Consider the following 21,136-nt stretch of genomic DNA (forward strand, 5'->3'; position numbering starts at 1 on the left):
GAACCAGAAGAGGGCCTGACACCATAGTGAGCACACAGTAAATCATTGTTAAATGAAAATAAGTGAGTGAATTCCACTGCGGCATTAAGTCATAGGGGTCTGTACTTCCTCCTAGTCCAATGCCCCTGCCCAGGAGCCAGCAACTTTCTCTCATTCCCCCCAAATTTAGGTTGCCCCTGAACTGACAATCTTTTCCAGAAAGAAAATATATCATTCAGGTTTTCTTTTTCTGAACTCTTAGAGAAGACTTTTTTAAAATTTTATTTATTTATTGCGCCGGGTCTTAGCTGAGGCAGGCAGGCTCCTTAGTTGCGGCATTTGAACTCTTGGTTGCGGCATGCATGTGGGATCTAGTTCCCTGAACAGGGATCAAACCTGGGCCCCCTGCTTTGGGAGCATGGAGTCCTATCCACTACGCCACCAGGGAAGTCCCTCTTAGAGAAGACTTGCTCTTGAAATATATTTTCTTCACAAATAGAGAAGCTATTTAAGGATATTTTGTTGAGAACTTGGCTCCAAGAACTCTGCTCATATCAATGTACAATTTTAACTCTTTAGACCCTGTACTATCTTGATACCACGTGAATATACAGAAATCCACCAATGAATCAGAATACTCAATATATCCCCATCCCCCGCTGTGGTACACCTTGTAAGAAGCCAACGACAAACTAGCAAGATGATATTCGTCAACCGATAGGCATTTGCTGAGTGAGGGAGGCCATGTGGGATCTTCCCAGCCCACAGTCTCCTCTGGGAATTGCCCCATTGCCATAGAAATGGGTTGGAGTCAGCACAGTTGGACACACAAAGGTCTGTTACCTGCTAGAGGGCATGAAGAGCTAGAATCCAGGGAACGAGCACCTTTTCTTCCCGTGGAAAAGTGCCAAGCCTGCCAGTGAGCAGCTTCTCTACCCAGAGGGGTGTTTTTTTCTATTTTGGCTCAGAGGGGCACTTTTTCCTAATTTGAACAAAGGCTCCATATAGAGCATCAGCTCTATACGTATAGAGCTCCGTATAGAGGCCCTGCGTGGCCACTTCCTCATGTTGCCCACGACTGGCTCCTCTGGTCAAGGGTGACTGAACCATGGGTGGGCCAATCAGACTCTCTCTCCTTGGAACTGAGAATTGGGGGAGGGGGAGGGATACCTAAGGGCCGCGGTTCTCAAATGCAGGTTTATAGCCTAATTGCATCAAGATCACCTGGGGGAGCATCTGAAAGACAAAGTTTCTGGGTTCCATCCACAAAGATCGATTCAGAAATCTAATGTGGGGCTTAGGAATCTATAAATTAAAAAAGCTCTCCAGGGCTTCCCTGGTGGCGCAGTGGTTGAGAGTCCGCCTGCCGATGCAGGGGACGGGGGTTCGTGCCCAGGTCCGGGAAGATCCCACATGCTGCGGAGCGGCTAGGCCTGTGAGCCATGGCCGCTGAGCCTGCGCGTCCGGAGCCTGTGCTCCACAACAGGAGAGGCCACAACAGTGAGAGGCCCGCGTACCGCCTGTTTCTGTTAAACACTTGGAAGAGTGAGAGAGGACCATGAAGGAGAGAGGTGAGGCCGTGCTATCTTGAAGAGGCCAAGGGAAGAGCAGAGAGCCTGGTTCTGACTCTTATAAAGAAGCTACACTATACAAGACGTTCTCCTTTTTGCTAAATGTGTTAGGGTGAGTTTCTAGACAGTTGCAGCCCAAAGTACCTTGACTAAGACATTTGGGTGTTCACTGTATGCACAGCACCATGGTAATCACAGAGAAGGCAGCTGAAGGATACCACACACAGTCTCTGCCCTCTGAGAGTTTACCATCCAGAAAACAACCAGGCCCACCCAAACACAGTGTACCATATTATGGTGTCCAACCTCAGGCCCTCATGCATGACCAGCAATCCTCTTTTTCCCCTGGCCAGCTTCTTGCTTATTTTCCACTGAAGCCTATTTCATTATCTTCAAACCTGTAAGCCAGGTGAGAATTCATTCAACTTTCTACCACCAAAGCTACGACATCACCTGAAACCCCATTCATCCCTTCCCGCTTCTCTGTTACAGTGAAAGAAGCATCCCCCAATGCTTTTATACAAAGAATCCCACCAACGTTTCTGGAATTCATGTCCTTCTCCTTCCCATGAGCTTGGAAAAGAGCTCAAGCCTTTCCCGTATCTTATAAAAACCACACCCTGACTCCACACATCCGTGGAGCTACTGCAGTGTCAGTTACTGTCATTTTTCTGGAAGTTGTCTGTGCTTATCACCACACCCCCCCTACTCCCCTTAATCTATTGCAATCTGGCTTCTGCACATATCACTCCATGGAGACAAATCTTACCAAGGTCAACAACTGCCTCCTTGTTGCTACATGTATCAGGAACATTCCCATCCTGACTTCCACCCACTTCCCAGCAACACTCCACTCTGTGGACACCATCCCTCCTGCCTGCCTCATTTTCCTTTCTTAGCTTCCAAAATGCTGAGCCCTATGGGTTTGACGCCTCCTCTCTGGAATATTCTGAGTCTTCCCTGCGGACCCCTCTTTCTGTGTCCACCCCCTAAGTGTGTTGGTGCTTTGGGGCTCTCTCCTGGCTGCTCCTCCTCTACTGACACACTCTTCCTGATCCGTTTCATCCACTCCCACCGCTTCCATCACGATATATATGCTGGTCAATCCCACTTCAGCTGACAATTCACTCTCTGCTTCAGCACATGTAGCTGTTGCCCATACAACTTGGTTGTTCCAAAGGTACCTCACCCTTGACAAACAACCTAAATTGAACTCAGAACTTCCCTTCAAACCATGATTTCTTTCCATGTTCTCTATTTCGGTGAACCTGGGTATCACTGCCAGAAACTTCTGTGTCACCCTTATTCCTCCACTATAGCCAATCAATCCGAAGTTCTATCTAACCTGCCTCAAATCCATTCACTTCTCTCCATTTCTTCTGCTACTAGGCTCAAGTGGGTCTGCACTATTTCATGCTTACGTTACGAAACTGGCTCCTGAGCCCGGCATCAGGGTCCTGTAGTGTTTAGGGCTCGCTTACCTTTCCCACCTAAATCTTCACCTCTCACTTGAACTTGCTTTCCTTCTCCTGCAGAACCACGTTCTCTTCTCTCTGCAAGGCTTTGCACTTGCTGATTCCACTGCCTGAACATCCTTTACTCAGACCCTCTCTTGCTGGATAACTTCCTTCTCCCATAGTAGGGCTCAGTCAGAAACCACTATTTCGTGGAAACCTGCTCAAACCATCCCATCTTGGTAAGAGGCTCCTTTTCGGAGCCGGGTGCCCTGGGCTGCTTCCACCAGAGCACTCAGAATACTGTCTTGTGGCTGTCGGCTTACCTGCTGCCTCCTGCTCTGCAAAAGACTATTGTATCCCTGGGACTTGGCCCAGGGCTGGCCCCGGCAGCTACTGATACACTGTTGAATGAATGAATCAGTGAAGGAAATATTATACCTGGTGGGAAGTATAAATAAAAAGTGCAGAGAGGAGATCAGTGGAGGGTCCGAAAAAGGCTTCATTCTTTTAGGGGCTTTGGGTGCCCTGAGGGAGGAGAAGCATCTAGGCCAGATAGGAAAGGACATTCAGTGAAGGCCCATCAGCAAAGGCTTGAGGCTCACGATGAGTCTGGCCTGTTCAGGGAGCCATGAGGGGTCCTGCCTGGCTAACCTGGAGCAGTTCAGCTTGAGAACCTTAGCGGCCAGGCTGGGGGTTGGTACTTTCTCCTGTGCAATGGGAAGCTCCCAGATGATTTGGTTCAGGTCACCAAGCAAATGTTTTAGGAAGATAAATGTGGTGGAAGCCAGACTTTAGGGAGAGTCTGAAGGCAGATTAATCATCCAGACAATTGTTACAGCTGTCTAATTACAGTACAAATGGGCCTTGGAAAACATCTACCCAGCAGTCCATTCTTCTTCGTTTGCACTTTAGAATCACTTGGGGAGCTTTTGAAAAATGCTGCTGTCTAGAACCTTCAATCTAGACCATTTAAATCAGAATTTATGAAGGTGAGGCCCAAGCATCCATATTTTTTTTTTTTTTTTTGCAGTACGCAGGTCTCTCACTGTTGTGGCCTCTCCCATTGCAGAGCCCAGGCTCCGGACGCACAGGCTCAGGGGCCATGGCTCACGGGCCCAGCCGCTCCGCGGCACGTGGGATCCTCCCAGACCGGGGCACGAACCCGTGTCCCCTGCATCGGCAGGAGGACTCTCAACCACTGCGTCACCAGGGAAGCCCATGGGTTCCTCATTTTCAAGAGAAAACTAGGTAAGCTGTGACAAAGCGAAAGAGAGGCATGGGCATATATACACTACCAAACGTAAGGTAGATAGATAGTGGGAAGCAGCCGCAGAGCACAGGGAGATCAGCTCGGTGCTTTGTGACCGCCTGGAGGGGTGGGAGGGAGGGAGACGCAGGAGGGAAGGGATGTGGGAACAGATGTATATGTATGACTGATTCACTTTGTTATAAAGCAGAAACTAATAAAAAAAATGCAAAGGTGTAAAAAAAAAAAAAAAAAAAAAAAGAGAAAACTAGGGCTCAGAATGTAAGATAGGAACTTAGATCACAAAACCAATCACTGGCAGAGGAGGACCTGCAAGTGAGCTGACTCCTGTTCCAACTCTTGTTTTCCCTGTTATACTGCTGTCCCTCTTAAAGTCTAGCTCAGGGTACAGATGTAGAAAAGAAAGAAAAGGGAAGCAGTGTGGTAGAGACAGCTAGCTGGTGAAGTCTGCCTTTACAGCAACTTGCCCATGCTCTGAACCTCCATCTCCTTGACTGTGAAATGGGAACAGTAATGTTACTTGTAGCCCCAAAGTAAGGATTAGAAATAATACAGATAGTCCCTGCATGTACCAGTTGTTAATAATATGATCTTTATTTTCATTATTATTGGGAAGAATGGATATAAGACATTCAAAGAAGAATTTGTAGGATTTGTAACTTATTAAAGGTACAGAGGAAGAGAACAAACAAGAACATCTAGATTATGAAGTCTGGGCATCTGAAAATACAGTGCCTCCACAGTAAGGTAGGCAGGCTGAGCTGGATGGGGAAAGGAATTAGGGAGGGGCAGGGCAGGCTGGAGACTTCAGTGGTAATCGCTTTGGAAATCTCACATGCAAAGCAAAGCGCCGCAAAGCACCAGTAGGTGCTGCTCTCAAGGAATTTAAAATCTACTAAAACTTTCAGTGATCTAAAGAGATTTGGACTTAAAATAATTTGTTTACTTTTGTTTGATAGGCTAAACCCTTGCAAACTGCCTTCTTTGTCACTAACTTTTGAAATATTAATCCATTTAAAAGAAAGTTTAAATCCTGTAAATGACTCTCTGCATTAAGAGATTTAAATTCACAGGGCTCCTTAGAGAAATGGCTGATTCTAGGTCTGTGGCAAGGTAATCACAAGACATGCCTACAATATCTTGTGCTTCAAAGCGCTCAAAGGAGGTGGGAATGTGTCAGAAGTGTAGAAGTCAGCTTAAGTAGGCCTTAAGTAGGCCAAACTTGGGACAATATAAGCATCAAAAAGAATAATGAAAGCAATAAATTGCAACGTTAACTTTAAAGAGAATACATGGCCTTTTGGAGATATACACTAAAATATTACAGATGAACTTATATGTCTGGTTTAGCTTCAGAGTAATACTGGGCAGGGGAGACTGAGTGGGGTATGGATGAAACAGGAATAGCCATGAGCTGGTAAGCACTGGAGCTGATTGAGCATGGGGCTCATTACACTAACTTGTCTTTGTTCATGTTTAAAATTCCCTGTAATAAAGTTTTTAAATTAATGCAAAAAAACAACTATGATTTCATAGTGTTAAACCCACACACAATGTGAGAAGAAAAAGCTCTTTTTTATGGAAAAATCCCAGTCAATAACAGTAGATAGGATAATATAAGTAGAAAAGCATTTTGCAACCACTAATGCAATATATACCAATGGAGTCAAATCACTGGGTGAGAGGCCGGGAAACAGGAGAGTCACGTGGTCCCAAAGCACCATCCTAGAGATCATTTCTTCCTTACATGGGAACAAGATACCTTTGAATACCTCAAGGAGAAACCTGGCAGGGGGCCACCGTAACCAAGTGATCACATCGGAATCACCCATAATGGGAAAAATCAACATTATGTGCCAACCATTCAGCCAGAATCTAATCATGAGGAAACAATCAGATGATACACTGAGGGCCACCCTACCAGACAACTGATCCAGGCTGCTGTAGCCTAAAGAGATGTGACAATAAATGAAATCAGTGTTCTCTGCTTTCTAGAGTGAGGCATTGTCATAAAGGACATTACTGAGTCAACTGGAAGGAATCTGATATAATGTTATTACGTTAATGTTAAATTTCTTGGGGGTGATAGTAATACTGAGATTGTGTTGAAGAAGGTCTTTGTTCTTGGGAGATACCTGCTGAAGAATTTAGGGGTCAAGGGTCATACCATTTGCAACTTACTTTCAAAAGGTTCAGAGAAAAGAGTGTGTGCGTATGTGTGTGTGTGTGTGTGTGTGTAGAGAGAGACACACACAGAGCAAATGTTGCAAAACATAAACAACTGGTGAATCTAGGTGAATAGGTTCACGGTACTCTTCCAACTTTTCTGTGGTTATGAAAATTTTCATAATGGAAAATGTGGGGTGGGGACTTAAGTTCGCTCTTCAAGAAGCTGGTTACATTGGTTGCCTGAAGGCAACTGTGTGCCTGGGGAACAGGAGGAAGGGAAATTTTCACTGTAGTATACAACTTTCTGTACCTTTTGAATTCTGAACCAAATAAATGTATTATCTATACCAAAAATAAAGTTTATATTTAAAAACTCATTGTTCTCTAATATTAATGTTTTATAGTATCAAAACTTTACATATTAAATTTCTCCAAATAGATAAACACTGAAGGCCCCTGATAATGGTATTTTTGGTCATTACAAGGTTCTATAAAGTACTTTATACAGAAATTATAAAAAGAGTCACTGTAAATGTCTCTGGATGTCCTAGGAGTTTAAATGTTAGATGACACCTCAACACTATTTTTCCAACTTGTGTTGCCTCCAAGGCTGTGTCTTCCTTAATCCAAAACACCTGATACTTTAATTGTTCTGGAAACCTGCAGCAGAACACACAGGACATAATGCAACTGATCTAGTTCCCAATACTCTTTGGCATTAAACTGATCTAGTTCCCAATACTCTTTGGCATTAAAAATTACTTTGGAGCTGCCGGTATAGGCTTCTTGTTACCTTTGGATAGTTGAAACTTTGGGGAGTCAGAAAGACAGATTTTTTTTCCCCCTCATTGAAGCATTATTGAAAAAAAAAGAAAAAGAAAAAGAAAGGAAATGACCATGCTGTGGCTGATTATGTATAATTGATTATAATAAACGTAAAGCAGATCAATATATATAGGTATAAAGTAATCCTCAAGTTCTATAATTAAGTAAAAACAGGTATGGTGTGTTGCAGAGATAAGTATATATGTGACGTTTGTGCTGTATATGCAGAGGACATATCTGGGGGAAGAGAAAGAACCTAGAAACAGTGGTGGCCTCTGGAAGAGGAAGACTTACTTTTCATTCTAAACTATTTTGGAACTGTTTCTAATGATTACCAATGGCATGTTTTACCTATTTTTGAAAAATGCATCAATATGTTGATAAATGCTGTCCAGGTATCACCTCCTCTACGTGGGGTAAGTTTTTAAAACTAGAAGAAAACAAGAGTATCTGTAATTCTACCACTCAGAAAACTGCTGTTAAGGGAGCAGTACATTTCCTCCTAATCAAGTTTCTGGATGTTTTGTAAGCAAGAGGGTTTTCTATTTTCTAGTTCACCATATTGTCTTTCATCATTTTTCTAAAAGAGAAAACAAATTTCTTATTAAATATTTTACAGTTAAATGTGCATTTAAAATATTTCACATTTAACTGCACACTTAAAATGACTTTGTAAGCCTTCCCCCAAATCTTTAATTATTTTTCAAAAACATTTAAAATGGCTACATAATACTTCATTATATCCAATAATCCTCCTACTATTGGAGAATTATTATATTGGGTTTAGAAAACTTTTTTGCAACCAAAGTATAGAAGAATATCTATCTATAGTATGCTATATTTGAGTAAGAAAGGAGGGGAAATAAGAAAATATACATGTATCTGCTTATCTGTGTGAAAAAAAAACCAGAGGATAAATAAAGGAGAAACTAATGAGATTGCTGCAAATAGGGGATGGATGAGAACTGGCAGGAAAGGATGGAGGGAGGGGTGGGAGCAGGGAGAAAGGCCAGGGAGGAGGGAGACTGCCCAGCACACTTTCTGCATAGCCCTGGCTTTTGGGACCATGCTAATGGTTCACTCATTCAAAAGAAATTACATAGATAAAATCAACAAAGGTAGTGGGAAAAGAATTCTAAAATGAAATGCAAACAGAAACAAGCAAAAGTATAGTTCAAAAGAATAGCATAACCATACCAAGGGAGGAAAAAAAAAGTACTAACTCTAGTAACTTTTGAACACAGTATTTTTTTTTTTTTAATTTTTACTGGAGTATAGTTGATTTACAATGTTGTGGTATTTTCAGGTGTTGAACACAGTATTTTGACTATACACCTTTAGGTTAAAGACAGAATGTAAACCAATACTGAAGTCTGAAGTAGGTTTGTTTTTCACACTGCTATGAATTAGCAATTCTAAAACTATTTTCTTTGTTTTCTAGGATTGGGCAAATAAGCAAATATATTGTGGGGCAGGCTTTCTCACTGTAGAAAAGAGAGCTACAAATATGGAAAAGGAGACTTGAATAATGAACCTGGTGGTACTGGATTAGAATTGAAAGTATCAGTATGAACTCATGGTTTTTAATATAGATAGATAGACAGCTATAGATGTTGTGTATGTGTAAATACATATAAGTCCCAGCTCAGATCTTGGCTTCTAAATATTGTTCTCCACTAGGAACAAGGTCCCTCAAGTGGTTGATCACAGGGCAGGGGCAGGGAAAGTGAAAGACGAACGTGGAACATCATGTTTTGCTAGAAATTAAAGGAAGTGCTCAAAGCATGATGGAAACATGTCAGAAGGACCAGCAGCCAATTTGGAGGGGTGCCCAATGGCATCAAAGCAATTTGAGCATCAAAAAAATTGATTGTAACAATTTTTAACACATGAAATAAAATAAGAACCTATGTGTCCATACTGGCATAAGCAAAAGGGGGAGACAGAAAAACTCTTCCTTAGAGTAGAATGCCAACAATTAATGTAGAATAAACAATGGAATTAGAAAGTCTCTATTTGGTGACTGTCACAGTAACAGCTGATTTAGTAATAACTGATTCAGTCAGGAATTATCAATGAAAGCTTAAACTAGTGTGTTCAGGTTTGACAAGAAATTGGTTATCTACATAATCTCAATGTAACTCCCCGAAGAAACTTATTAACTATGCATCAGACGCCACATGAAGCAGACACCATCTTAAGCAAGTGTTCAAAGTTAACATCACCAGGAATGCGACAAGTTCACATCGTGAGGACACATCCATCACCTCTGTGGCAATCCTACCAAAAATGTATAATCTGAATCTAATCATGAGGAAACATCAGAGAAACCCAAATTGAGGGACACTCTACAAAACAATTGGTTTGACTCTTCAAAAAAATCAAGGTCGGGCTTCCCTGGTAGCACAGTGGTTAAGAAACTGCCTGCCAAGGCAGGGGTCACGGGTTCGAGCCCTGGTCCGGGAAGATCCCACATGGCGCAGAGCAACTAAGCCCATGCACCACAACTACTGAGCCTGTGCTCTAGAGCCCACGAGCCACAACTACTGAGCCCACGTGCCACAACTACTGAAGACCACACGCCTGGAGCCTGTGCTCTGCAGCAAGAGAAGCCACCGTAATGAGAAGCCTGCGCACCGCAACGAAGAGTAGCCCCCACTTGCCGCAACTAGAGAAAGCCTGCGCGCAGCAACGAAGACCCAACACAGCCAAAAACAAACAAACAAACAAACGAACAATCAAGGTCATGAAAGACAGCAAGATGAAGAAATTGTTTCCAGGTCTTCCCTGGCGGTCCGGTGGTTAAGACTCCACGCTTCCACTGTGGGGGCGTGGGTTCGATCCCTAGTTGGGGAAATAAGATCCTGTATGACACGCGGTATGGCCAAAAATTAAAAAAAAGAAAGAAAGAAAAAAAAACCTGTTTCCGATTTAAAGACATGACAACAGAATTAGGCAGTGATCCTAGACCATAAAAACAAAACATAATATAATTTATTCTCTCTTGCTGTAAGGGACATTATTGGGAAAATGGACTAAATCAGAATAAGGTCTGTAGATTAGATGATAATATTGTAATAATGCTGTTTTTCTTGGTTTTGATGACTGTACTGTGGTTATGTAGGGGAATGTCCCTGTTCTTAAGAGATACACACTGAAGTCTGAAGTATGTAGGGGTCAAGAGGCATCATGCCTGCAATTTACTCTCAGAACTATGTGTATGTGTGTGTTTGTGTGTGTAAGTGTGTGTGTGTGTGAAAGAGAGAAAGAAGGATAAAACAAATGGGGTAAAAAGTTAACATCTGGGGAATCTTGGTGAAGGGTATATGAGAATTCTTTACATTAGTCTCGAAACTTTAACTTTTCTATAAGCCTGACATTATTTCAAAACACAAAGACACACACACACCTTTGACACCGAAAGTAATACAATGAACAGCCTTGATCATAAATAATCTTTGTTTCCTTAGGATTCTTAGTGGAATTACTAAGTCAAAGGTATACAGTTTTAAAAATATTGATATACATGGTAGAGAGAAGTTTTTGAATTCTTCTAAATGTGGAGAAGAAAGGCAGGGAAAATGGAGGAGTAAGGAGGGTAGACCACCGGCAGGGGGTTGGTGGGGGAGTGGGGTATGGAGCTGGAACTACAGAACATGCTAAGAATGAGTGAGAACCAAAAGCCAGAGGAGTTCAAAGATCGGCAGATGGGCTGAAGGACCAAAGGTGATGACCCTTTGAAATGCTTTTCAGAAACAATCCTTACATGGTTTTACAGATTGCCCACAGTCATTTACCGGCACAATGCTCTGGTAAGAGTAGGCTCAGGTACTTGGTTAAATCCATTGCCCTGGATCCCTCCCTCCATATGCATCCCTCTGTGCAGGCCAGTTACCCACTGCTGAGTCTCACTGGGTCCCTGAGCCTTTCCAGTTGGCACCCAAGAGACAGCTGTGACTTCTCTACCCAGTCCATCCAAAACAAGCTTTCCTTTTAAATGCCTATAATACATTCCATCAAGTATATGTCTTAATATTGGCTCTTATTAAGTATTTGTCATTTGCCAGGGACTATGCTAAGTGCTTTATATAGATTACCTCATTTAATTCTCCCAATAATTCCATGGGATGGTAGTATTATTATGTCCACTTTACTGATGAAAAAACTTAACCTCTAGAGAGCTTAGTTAAGGTAAGACTTGCTCCACGTCATTAAGCTTAGATTCAAATCCATGAGTCTCCACTCTAAACCACAACACTACCCTGGATAAAACATTTTAGTTAAGAAGAAAAAAGGCAATCAATAGTAAGTTGAACATCTTAAGATAATAAATTGGGAGCCTAGGATGAAAATTATAGTCTATCAGATACTCATTCCACTCTTCCATTCCGTAATCATCCAAACATATGTTTGATATTATCATTTGTTTGACAATATTACCTGACAGAAGAACTGTTGCTGGCTTCCTGCTCCAGGTGTGTTACTGAAGGTGCTAGTAGATTTGGAAGAAGGAACTGGAAGACGATGAGACACACTGACCGGTACTGGAGTCCTGTTTGGCTGGGTCAGCTGATCTCCCGTAAAGTGTGATCCTGATGCACCAGACTGAACCGCAGCCCCAAGACTAGGATGGGCAGTGCTGGATGAGCTGACAACAGGGAACCGACTGGGTCCTGACATGCTTGTCACCGAGGGCATGGCGGCAAAGCCAGGTCTTCCTTGGGAGACGCTGCTCTGCCCAGGGGACAGGTGCAAGACGGTTGGCGATGCCTGCTGCAAGGGCATCTGCCCACCAACGATCTGAGGAGAGGCATGATTGACTATCACTGGACTTCCAGAGGCGGCGAACGTCTGCCCAGACACTAACTGGACGGCGGTATTCTGGTTGTTCAGCATCTGTCCAGAATATGGTTGGTTGGTCCTGAGCATGTTGGAAGAGTTTCTGTTCAACATGACATGCTCTGAGGTCACTTGGCCAGAAATGAGCTGAGAGGGTTGAGTCTGAAGAAGTTGCCCATTTATGGTCTGGACGTGGTGTACCGAGTTGGAACTGACGGAAAGGCTTGTAGGTATGAGGAACTGACTCTGGGGTGTGTGAGGCTGGCCCATGGGAGAATGAATAACAATACTGCCCCCAGCGCTGCTCACGGCCTGCGAGGTGACCGGCTTCCTTGTGTTCTGTTGGTTTACAATGTTCACCGACATGTGCGGACCAACCACTGAGCCCTGGGGTGAGCTCGCAGAGGCAAACGAGATCCCTGGCTGAACATGGTGCTGCTGTATTCCCAAATTGTTCACATTGTATGTGTTTTGCTGGCCCATTTGGATAGGCTTTGGCTGGATATTAATTGGGACTTTATTTGAATTTGGTGCAAGACCCCTTTGTATGATGATGTTATGCACAGGTAAAGATGTTTGGAAATTTGTGCTATTAAATGGAACGGTAACAGGCTGTGCTACTGGACTGGAACTGGAGTTCCCAAACAAGGAGTTGCCATTAGGAGTCTGTCTGTGAACCAGAAGCCCTCCACTCACATTTGATGGGGCTTGTTGCCCACTACCCTTCAATATGATTTGAGATCCATCTAGGTTATTAATAGTCATCATGGAAGGTTGATTACCAAATGACCCAATTAACTGTATTTGACCAGAACCACTAATCTGACTGTTATTAGACAAATGCTGGCTGGGCACACTGATCCCCACATGGTGCATAAAGCCATGGTGCACACCCACTGTATTGCTTGCAAACGATGTGCCAACAGGCACATGAGTCACCCCTATAGGCTGCAGCGTCTGACCTGAGTAATTAGAAATATTAGAAGCCTGAGTAAAGGATGCTGATGAAGAGGGATGAAGCTGAGCTTGTGCAAACTGTTGGCTTGAACCTATACTGGCGTCCAGATATGCCTCTTCTGCCAATGTCTGTTCAGTGATATTGGCCTCCTGCAAGGATTTCTGAAGAATGTCGAAAGGTTGGTCCTCACTGAGATCAGGAAGAGGAGAAGACTCAAGTTCATCTTCAAGAAACTGAAGGCTACTTGAAAGTGGCAGTCCATCACTGGGCCCTTCTCCAAGCTGGCTGCTTACAGCTTTGAGGGATGACTTAGGATCAGCATTCTAAAAAAATAAGCAGGATGTTACATGGCATATCTAACCTTGGAAAGAGATTCTTAAACAAAAAACTAATCTCACTTTTGAATATGAATAAAGCATAACAGTCTGCTTTTCAGGCACAACTCTCCAAACCGCTCACCTTATTCTTTTTTTTAAAAAAATAAATTTATTTTTATTTGTTTATTTATTTTTGGCTGTGTTGGGTCTTCATTTCTGTGCGTGGGCCCTCTCTAGTTGCGGCGAGCGGGGGCCACTCCTCATTGCGGTGCGCGGGCCTCTCACTGCCGCGGCCTCTCCCGTCGCGGAGCACAGGCTCCGCAGCTGCGGCTCACGGGCCCAGCTGTCCCGCGGCATGTGGGATCCTCCCGGACCAGGGCCCGAACCCGTGTCCCCTGCATTGGCAGGCGGATTCTCAACCACTGCGCCACCAGGGAAGCTCTGCTCACCTTATTCTGATACTTGATTTCCTTACTAATGATGTTTAATGTTGTTTTTGTAAGTATATGCATTCACTGCTCTGATAAATTATTTTATAGGAAACAACAGATCAATAATGCCAACATACTCATGACTACCTGGAGTTTAGCTTTATTTTTTAGATAGTGGCATGGCTTAATTTTTTCAGGATTGCTCCCAAGTCCAAAGCTTGAGTGGGACTCAGCCTAGGGTATGTGTGTATCCAGGACACAGCAGTGTCTAGTTTTTGTACCACAGGAGTAGATGTGAGCTTTGAGAGTTCCGAGTGTGGTTCTACTAGAGGTCCAGAAGGTATCCCCGATCCAGCCTTGACTTTAAAGGTTTCTCGAAACTCCCGTAGTTCTAACCTGCCCCACTCCAGGCAAAATCGGCCTGGATAAAAACAAGCTTCCCATATGAAATGAGTGAATAGTTACTTGATTTCTTAGAAGTTATCAGCTTATTATGATGCTTTAAAAGCCATTTCAATGTCCTATTCAAGAGTAAAAGTTGGTCAACATTTGTCAAGCGCTCACTTGTGCGTTTGTGTCTGTCCATAATGAGTCCTTAAGGACTGCGCATTCCAACTAGAGACAATAACACAGGCAAATGAAGGGAACTGAACTCAGTCACTGATAGATAAGAGCCACGCTGCTGGCCAGCAGTTTATCATGGGATATGTCAAAATTATAAAAGAAAAAAAAAATGGAATCAGTCGTTATTTAACATAAGGTGAAGACATTGTGAATATCCTTAACACTACTGAACTGTCCACTTAAAATGGTTAAGATGGTGAATTTGTTGTTATATATATTTTTAACACAATTAAAAATTTTAAAAAGATGAAGAAAAAAATTAAAAATAGATCAATCAAGTATAAACAGTCCAGGACTTCCCTGGTGGTGCAGTGGTTAAGAATCTGCCTGCCAATGCAGGGGACACAGGTTTGATCCCTGGTCTGGGAAGATCCCACATGCCGCAGAGCAACTAAGCCCATGCGCCACAACTACTGAGCCCACGCGCCGCAACTACTGAAGCCCACACACCTAGAGCTCGTGCTCCGCGAAAAGAGAAGCCACCGCAACGAGAAGCCCGCGCACCGCAAGGAAGAGGAGCCCCCGCTTGCCGCAACTAGAGAAAGCCCATGCGCAGCAACAAAGACCCAACGCAGCCAAAAGTAATAAATAAATAAAAATTAAAAAAAAAAAAGAAAACAGTCCAGGGAATTCCTTGGGGGTCCAGTGGTTAGAACTTGGCGCTTTAGCTGCCAGGGCCTGGGTTCAATCCCTGGTTGGGGAATTAAGATCCCACAAGCTGCATGGCGCAGCCAAAGGAATAAAAAAAAAGAATGAATAGTCCAACTTTCAAAACTATAGAGATTCTCAGCCCTAGGCTAATAAGGTGTGTTGGGGGCTAGATGATGGGGAGACCCAGGTAGAAAAGCCAAGACTAGTTCACTCGACACCCAATCAACAGTTGAAACGGGACTAATGTGGCCTCAGTTAGGTGGACACCACCTTAGGACTTGAACAGTCATTTGAAAGGAAGTGGGAAAAAGCAACTGAAAGCAAGGAGGTTTGTTTGTTTGTTTGTTTTTGCAGAGAAATATCAAGGCAACAGTGGATTATCTCCTGAGTGGTGGTACAGTTTAATGTTTTTACAATGCACAAATTAACAGACCATAGATTTGAAATTCCATATTTTTAAAAGCTTTTAAAATGTTTTACTGACATGATGCAACTCACGTTTACAATAAATACATCCTGAATGAAGCAGCCTGAAGAGTTAGAATTAATACTTACGTGGAAGTGGGAGAGCTGGTAAGTAAAAATCATTAGTGTTGGGAAACAGGCTCAGTGTCTACTTTATGGGTTTAATGGCATCACATGCAGTTATTGCCCACTCAGAATGAATTTCAGAATTGCTACTAATTCATAAACCTTACAGGAAATCAGTGTTGTGGCTTTAAAGCCACCCCTAGCATGTGGAGGAGTCTTGCATGTTATGATCTAACATACTTTACACATACTCAAATACTTTATAAAGAACTGTGCATTCCCAAGGACTTTCTGAATACTATTCCATTTTATGGATGAAGAAAATAAAGACCCTGATGATGACAATAAGTTAACATTAACTGAGCACTGTGTCAACTGATTTCCATGGACTAGTCCATTCATCTTAACCACCCTATGAGGTAGATTTATCATTCTCCTGGATTCACAAATAAGGAAACTGAGTCTTAGAGATTTAGTGATAGATACAAGGTTATAAAGCTAGTAAGTGGCAGAGCAAGGATTCAGACTTGGGTGGTCGGACTCTGGACTACCATCCATGGTAGAACAAAGCAGTTGAAAAGATTAAAGTAACATAGGCTTAAACACAGCAATCTGGATATAGTTTCCAGGCAGGACTTCCCTGCCCTCAGGTCAGATTTCTTGTCTAGATGTTCCTAGAGCTTAAGAACCTGCGCCCTGGAACCTGGTGGCCTGGGTTCGATTCCTAGCTTGCGACTCCTGGCTGTGTAATACTGGGTAAATACCAACCTTTAGTTCTCTCATCCTTAAATATGGATAATAATAGAACCTACTTCATGGAATTATTGTAACAAGGTCAATATATGTTAAGCGCTGAGTGCCAAGAACATACCGAGCGCTCAGTAGGTGTCAGCTACTATGATCTTTCTCCTTGTTTAAGATGAGAATGATTGGAAAGTAACCACAATACAGAATGATTTTTTTTAAAGGTTATGTAACAACATTCAAAAGACTCTAATATAAGTTTCTCAGGCTATAACGTTTCTGAGGCATTTTAGAAAGAAAGTTGAAACCTTAGGAAAATGGCAAAGTAAAAATCTTAATAGACTAAGTTAAAAGTAGAAAATGTCAACAAAATTCAATAGATTTTCCTCTTGTGTCAATTACAAAAGACAAAGTAGGGATTCCCATCATGATACAAAGGCAATTAAAGCTTCAATTCACTAGGCATCAATGAGACAGAAACATCTGATCACTGCATTCAGTTTCCAATACTCACACTAGAGTTGGCGAAAATTGAATTTGAATTGGCTGCAGAATATCCTGCATTAGTCAAGTCCTCATTGCTCTGCAAAAGTACAAATTCAAAAAAGTGATCACTTTGACTCTGAAGAAGAAACAAAATGTATGCCTATGATGGTCTGAGTATTACTTACCGATTTATTACTAGGTCCATGTAGAAAATAGTTCAATGCCTGGGGGTCTCTAGAAAACAACAGCCAAAAAGAGAAAACAGCAAATAAATACATTACTTATATTTAGGGTTCATTTTTACAGGGGAAAAAGAAAATGATGTATTAGTTTGAGTAAAATCCTCTCCCTGTTTTAAAACTATTAGTAGTTTTTTTGTTGGCTTTGTTTTGTTTCATTTTGATGTTCCATTTCCCATTATCACTCATTTCTGCCTCCTAGGATTTTTTTGTGTGTGTGCGTGGTACGCGGGCCTCTCACTGTTGTGGCCTCTCCCGTTGCAGAGCACAGGCTCCGGACGCGCAGGCCCAGCAGCCATGGCTCACGGGCCTAGCCGCTCTGTGGCACACGGGATCCTCCTGGACCGGGGCACGAACCCGTGTCCCCTGCATCAGCAGGCAGACTCTCAACCACTGCGCCACCAGGGAAGCCCCTCCTAGGATTTTTTATAAAATAAATTTAATAAAGGATTACCTAATTATGACCCCTATGTTAATCCATGTCACTTTGTCTCCCTACTATATCTATGATGATTATTTAATCTTTATTTAAAAAACCCACTTGGTTTTAATATGCTTATTAGGTTGTTTTAGTACAACAAACCTCACACATTTGATTTACCCTTATTTTGGAATGAACATCTTACCCAATAAGATCAAGGAGACACGAGTCATCATCATCATCCATGACAACTATAAAGAAAAGGAATAAGAAAGCACTGTTTCAGCAAAGCAGATTAAAGCCAGTAGCATCAATGCAACACAAAAATATACCTTATACTTTCCTAGATAAATAACTAATTCATGTGAGTTTTCCCTCTAATTGCTTATTATGAATGTGACTTTTAAATTTTTGTGGTCATTCAAGAGATGAAGTATTCAATTTAAATTGTTTTTATTGAACACAAATCCTTAATTTACAAGTCAAAAAGCAATCTAGACAAATCAAGGATAGTTGGCAGCAACCACTCACACACAGATTCCTCAAAGGGGCGGTAAACCATGAACAGTAACTTCCTCAAAATGTACACAGTGAACAAGAGGAGAAATCGTATTTTTGTTTTAGAAAAAAATCTCATGCATACAGAGGTCTTTGAATTTTGTCACTGGATATTTCCAAACCTGGTGAGCAATCTGGATTTCTAGCCATATTTTGGCCATCTTTAGGAAAACAGAAAAGTCAGTTGTCCCTACTTTTTGAGACAGAAGAGGCACCATCGCCCCAGGCAGTACTGAGACAGGCTCTGCCCTGAAGGTCCCAAGTTCCTCCCTCTACAGCAGTAACGCCAACTGTTCAGTTCCAAACAATCTGCATCCCAACACTGGACTCTTTAAAGTAGAAACCCTCAACCCCAAATTCACCCCACCTCCAAGCCGAAATCTCTCTCTCTCCCCAACCATCGATAGTATCCAGCTTAACCAGCGCAATCACTGTGCTCTGGCTGAAACAGTAACAACTGTGTAAATTCCAAGAGCAGTTCTCCCCCTTTCTTTCTCCTCCCTCCCCTGAGATCCAGGAAACTTACACTAGTGATCCGGCACCTGGCAACACTGTTTCAAACACATTTCCAGCCATGCGTGGAATAATTTACATCACGGAATGCCAAGGCCAAGAGTTCTGGAGCCGTTGGAAAGGGCAGTTGTAAACGGCAGTTGGACGGAGGAATGAAATCCTGAAGAGATGCCCAGAAGAGGGACACGCCCGAAGAAGGCAGAGGCAGAGTTTCTACTAAGTTTTTTTTCTCGGTTAAAACTGCCATCTCCTCTCCACTTCCCCTCAACTTCCCATCCTATCAGTCACAAGGCCAAACAAATATAAAATGTATTCCTGCCACATGGAAGGAAACTTGCTGTCTTCAGGAAGGGTCTGGAAGGGGTAAGTATCCCCCGATGTGGGACCTTCCCGTTGATGGGAGAATTGGTTCAGCTGCTGAATGATCCGGACGATTACAATCCACTTGAGTGGATCATCAGTGGAGAGGAGAGATGATGAGTGAGACAGGAGGAGGTCAGAGTGGGGAAAGCTTATCAAAAGGTAACATCCATGGCCAAAACTGTGAAAGGCACAGCAGGCTAAGTGAAATCTGCATCTAGCACTCAGATGTCCAGGTGCTCAGGGGCATGCTAGGACGACTCTACTAATACGACTTTTTTTTTTTTGCAGTACGCGGGCCTCTCACTGTTGTGGCCTCTCCCGTTGCAGAGCACAGGCTCCGGACGCACAGGCTCAGCGGCCATGGCTCACGGGCCCAGCCGCTCCACGGCATGTGGGATCCTCCCGCACCGGGGCACGAACCCGTGTCCCCTGCATCAGCAGGCGGACTCTCAACCACTGCGCCACTAGGGAAGCCCTAATACGACTTTTGAGGTGTGAAAAGGGACAGGAAAGAGAAACAGGAAAACTATCATTAGGTAGATATGTAGAAATCAGTGTGAAGATCTTCCCTTAAATCATATTTAATATGTAGAACTGCACTAGCTGTTGCTCATTACCGTATCCTGGGCTTGTCTCCCAGACATCACAATCGCATGGACTAAATTAGCCAAATATGATGTATAATTAAGCCTATAAAGTGGATATTATTTTTTTACTTCAACATGACCATTTTAATGGAGCTCCACTGTATCCTTTGTAAATTTATATTTTTTAAGTGTCTAACAGTCTCTGGAAAAAACTAATTAATAAAAACGTACGTGAAAAATAGCTTACACCAAAGCAGAACACTTTCATGCCTCTCCCAGCTTCCCTCACTACTTTACACTTGTACCCAGCTCCTCCAGTGGATGAGATGCCCAAGGGTTAACACACACTGAGGGAGGAAGGCAGCACCAGTCACTCCTCTGAGGTGTCACTGCCACTGGGACTTTCAAGCACAGAGAACATTTGTTACCCCAAAGTTCAAAGTGACAAGCTACTCCTTGAGTACCCCAAATAAAAGAACAATTGTATAATACTGGATGAAATTAAAAGCCATTGCACATCCCCCACAGCAAACCAAGCAGGCCGCTCAAATGCCTGACGAAACGCTCCTTGGGGACATCCGCCCTACTCAGGGGCATCAGTCCTAACAGACAGACCTCCTCCTCCAGGCCCCCTTGGGTAGAACTCTACGAGCTCGTCAGGGGTACCCCGAGAATTCTACTTTTTAAAGGGTCGCACTCTTTTCTGACTATAAACAGTTTCAAATTAGAAGAGATGCCTCTTATCCCTACATGCCCAGCTCTACATGGTGCCAAAACAGTCATATTACAGCCCGAGCCAGTAGTCCTTTCCCAGGAGGACACACGGCCCACCAAAGCAAATCTACCAAAGTAAAACTGTAGAAATTGACTACGATTCTAAAGTGGGAAGACAACCTGAGGATCAGAAACTGACTCAAAAGTGAAGAGCGTAGTTTTTTTGGAAAAGATACTCCCATTACTTCTGGACTCTTGTTGAGGCTCTTTTCTCATTAAAGTAACAACCCTGGATTCACTAGATGGGCCTCTGGCCACAAGTGAAACCTATAAGGCTGTGTGAAAGATAAGTCCCCCCTCTAAAGGGTTAAAAACTACTTCTTGGTTCAGCACACTTGAGCAACACACATCCCCTAAGTAATAGCAGTTTACAGCAGTAGAATTTGTCAGGGAGAGAACGGGATTGCAGTTCTTACAGAATCCTCATAGGCACCCCAAGAGATCAGAAATCACTGCCCCAGACACCTGACTACCACTCTCAAAAAGTTAAAGCTAATATTTAAAACTGCTCTTACTATTCTTAGTCAAGAGGCACTATGAAAGTGACATTTCAAATCAGTGGGGGAAAGATGTTAGCCTTCTAGAGAAAAGAAGGTGGATCCATACCTCACATCTTACACAAAAATAAATTCCAGGTGGATCTAAGAGTTAAATGGGAGGGAGGAGGAGAGCTTAAAGTACTAGAATAACATATGGGAGAATTTTGTTTTTATAATCTTGGAGTAGGGAAAGGCTAAGTATGTCACAAGATGCAGAATTCATAAAAGAAGATTGCCAAATTTGATGACAAAACATTTTTAAATTCTGCATGATAAAAGAAAAAAAAAACATG

At 42.8% G+C, this 21,136-nt stretch overlaps 1 protein-coding gene across 3 annotated transcripts in view; it reads right to left on the reverse strand.

The window, feature by feature from the left end:
* Nucleotides 1-21,136, reverse strand: part of BICRAL (BICRA like chromatin remodeling complex associated protein) — a 77,201-nt gene that overhangs the window by 17,091 nt on the left and 38,974 nt on the right. For 2 of the 3 annotated variants that reach the window (XM_060110718.1, XM_060110720.1), the window contains 4 exons: nt 17,715-17,760; nt 17,035-17,083; nt 16,878-16,946; nt 11,709-13,388 (listed from right to left, as the gene is read on the reverse strand). In XM_060110718.1, coding sequence (XP_059966701.1) covers nt 11,709-13,388; nt 16,878-16,946; nt 17,035-17,083; nt 17,715-17,755 — 1,839 coding nt within the window. In that variant the 5' untranslated portion in view covers nt 17,756-17,760. Of the gene's footprint in view, nt 1-11,708; nt 13,389-16,877; nt 16,947-17,034; nt 17,084-17,714; nt 17,761-18,593; nt 18,688-21,136 lie in introns of those variants that run through there. The other variant, XM_060110719.1, reaches the window with a different exon arrangement.

This window comes from Mesoplodon densirostris, chromosome 10, assembly GCF_025265405.1.
Source record: "Mesoplodon densirostris isolate mMesDen1 chromosome 10, mMesDen1 primary haplotype, whole genome shotgun sequence".
Taxonomy (NCBI): Eukaryota; Metazoa; Chordata; class Mammalia; order Artiodactyla; family Ziphiidae; genus Mesoplodon; species Mesoplodon densirostris.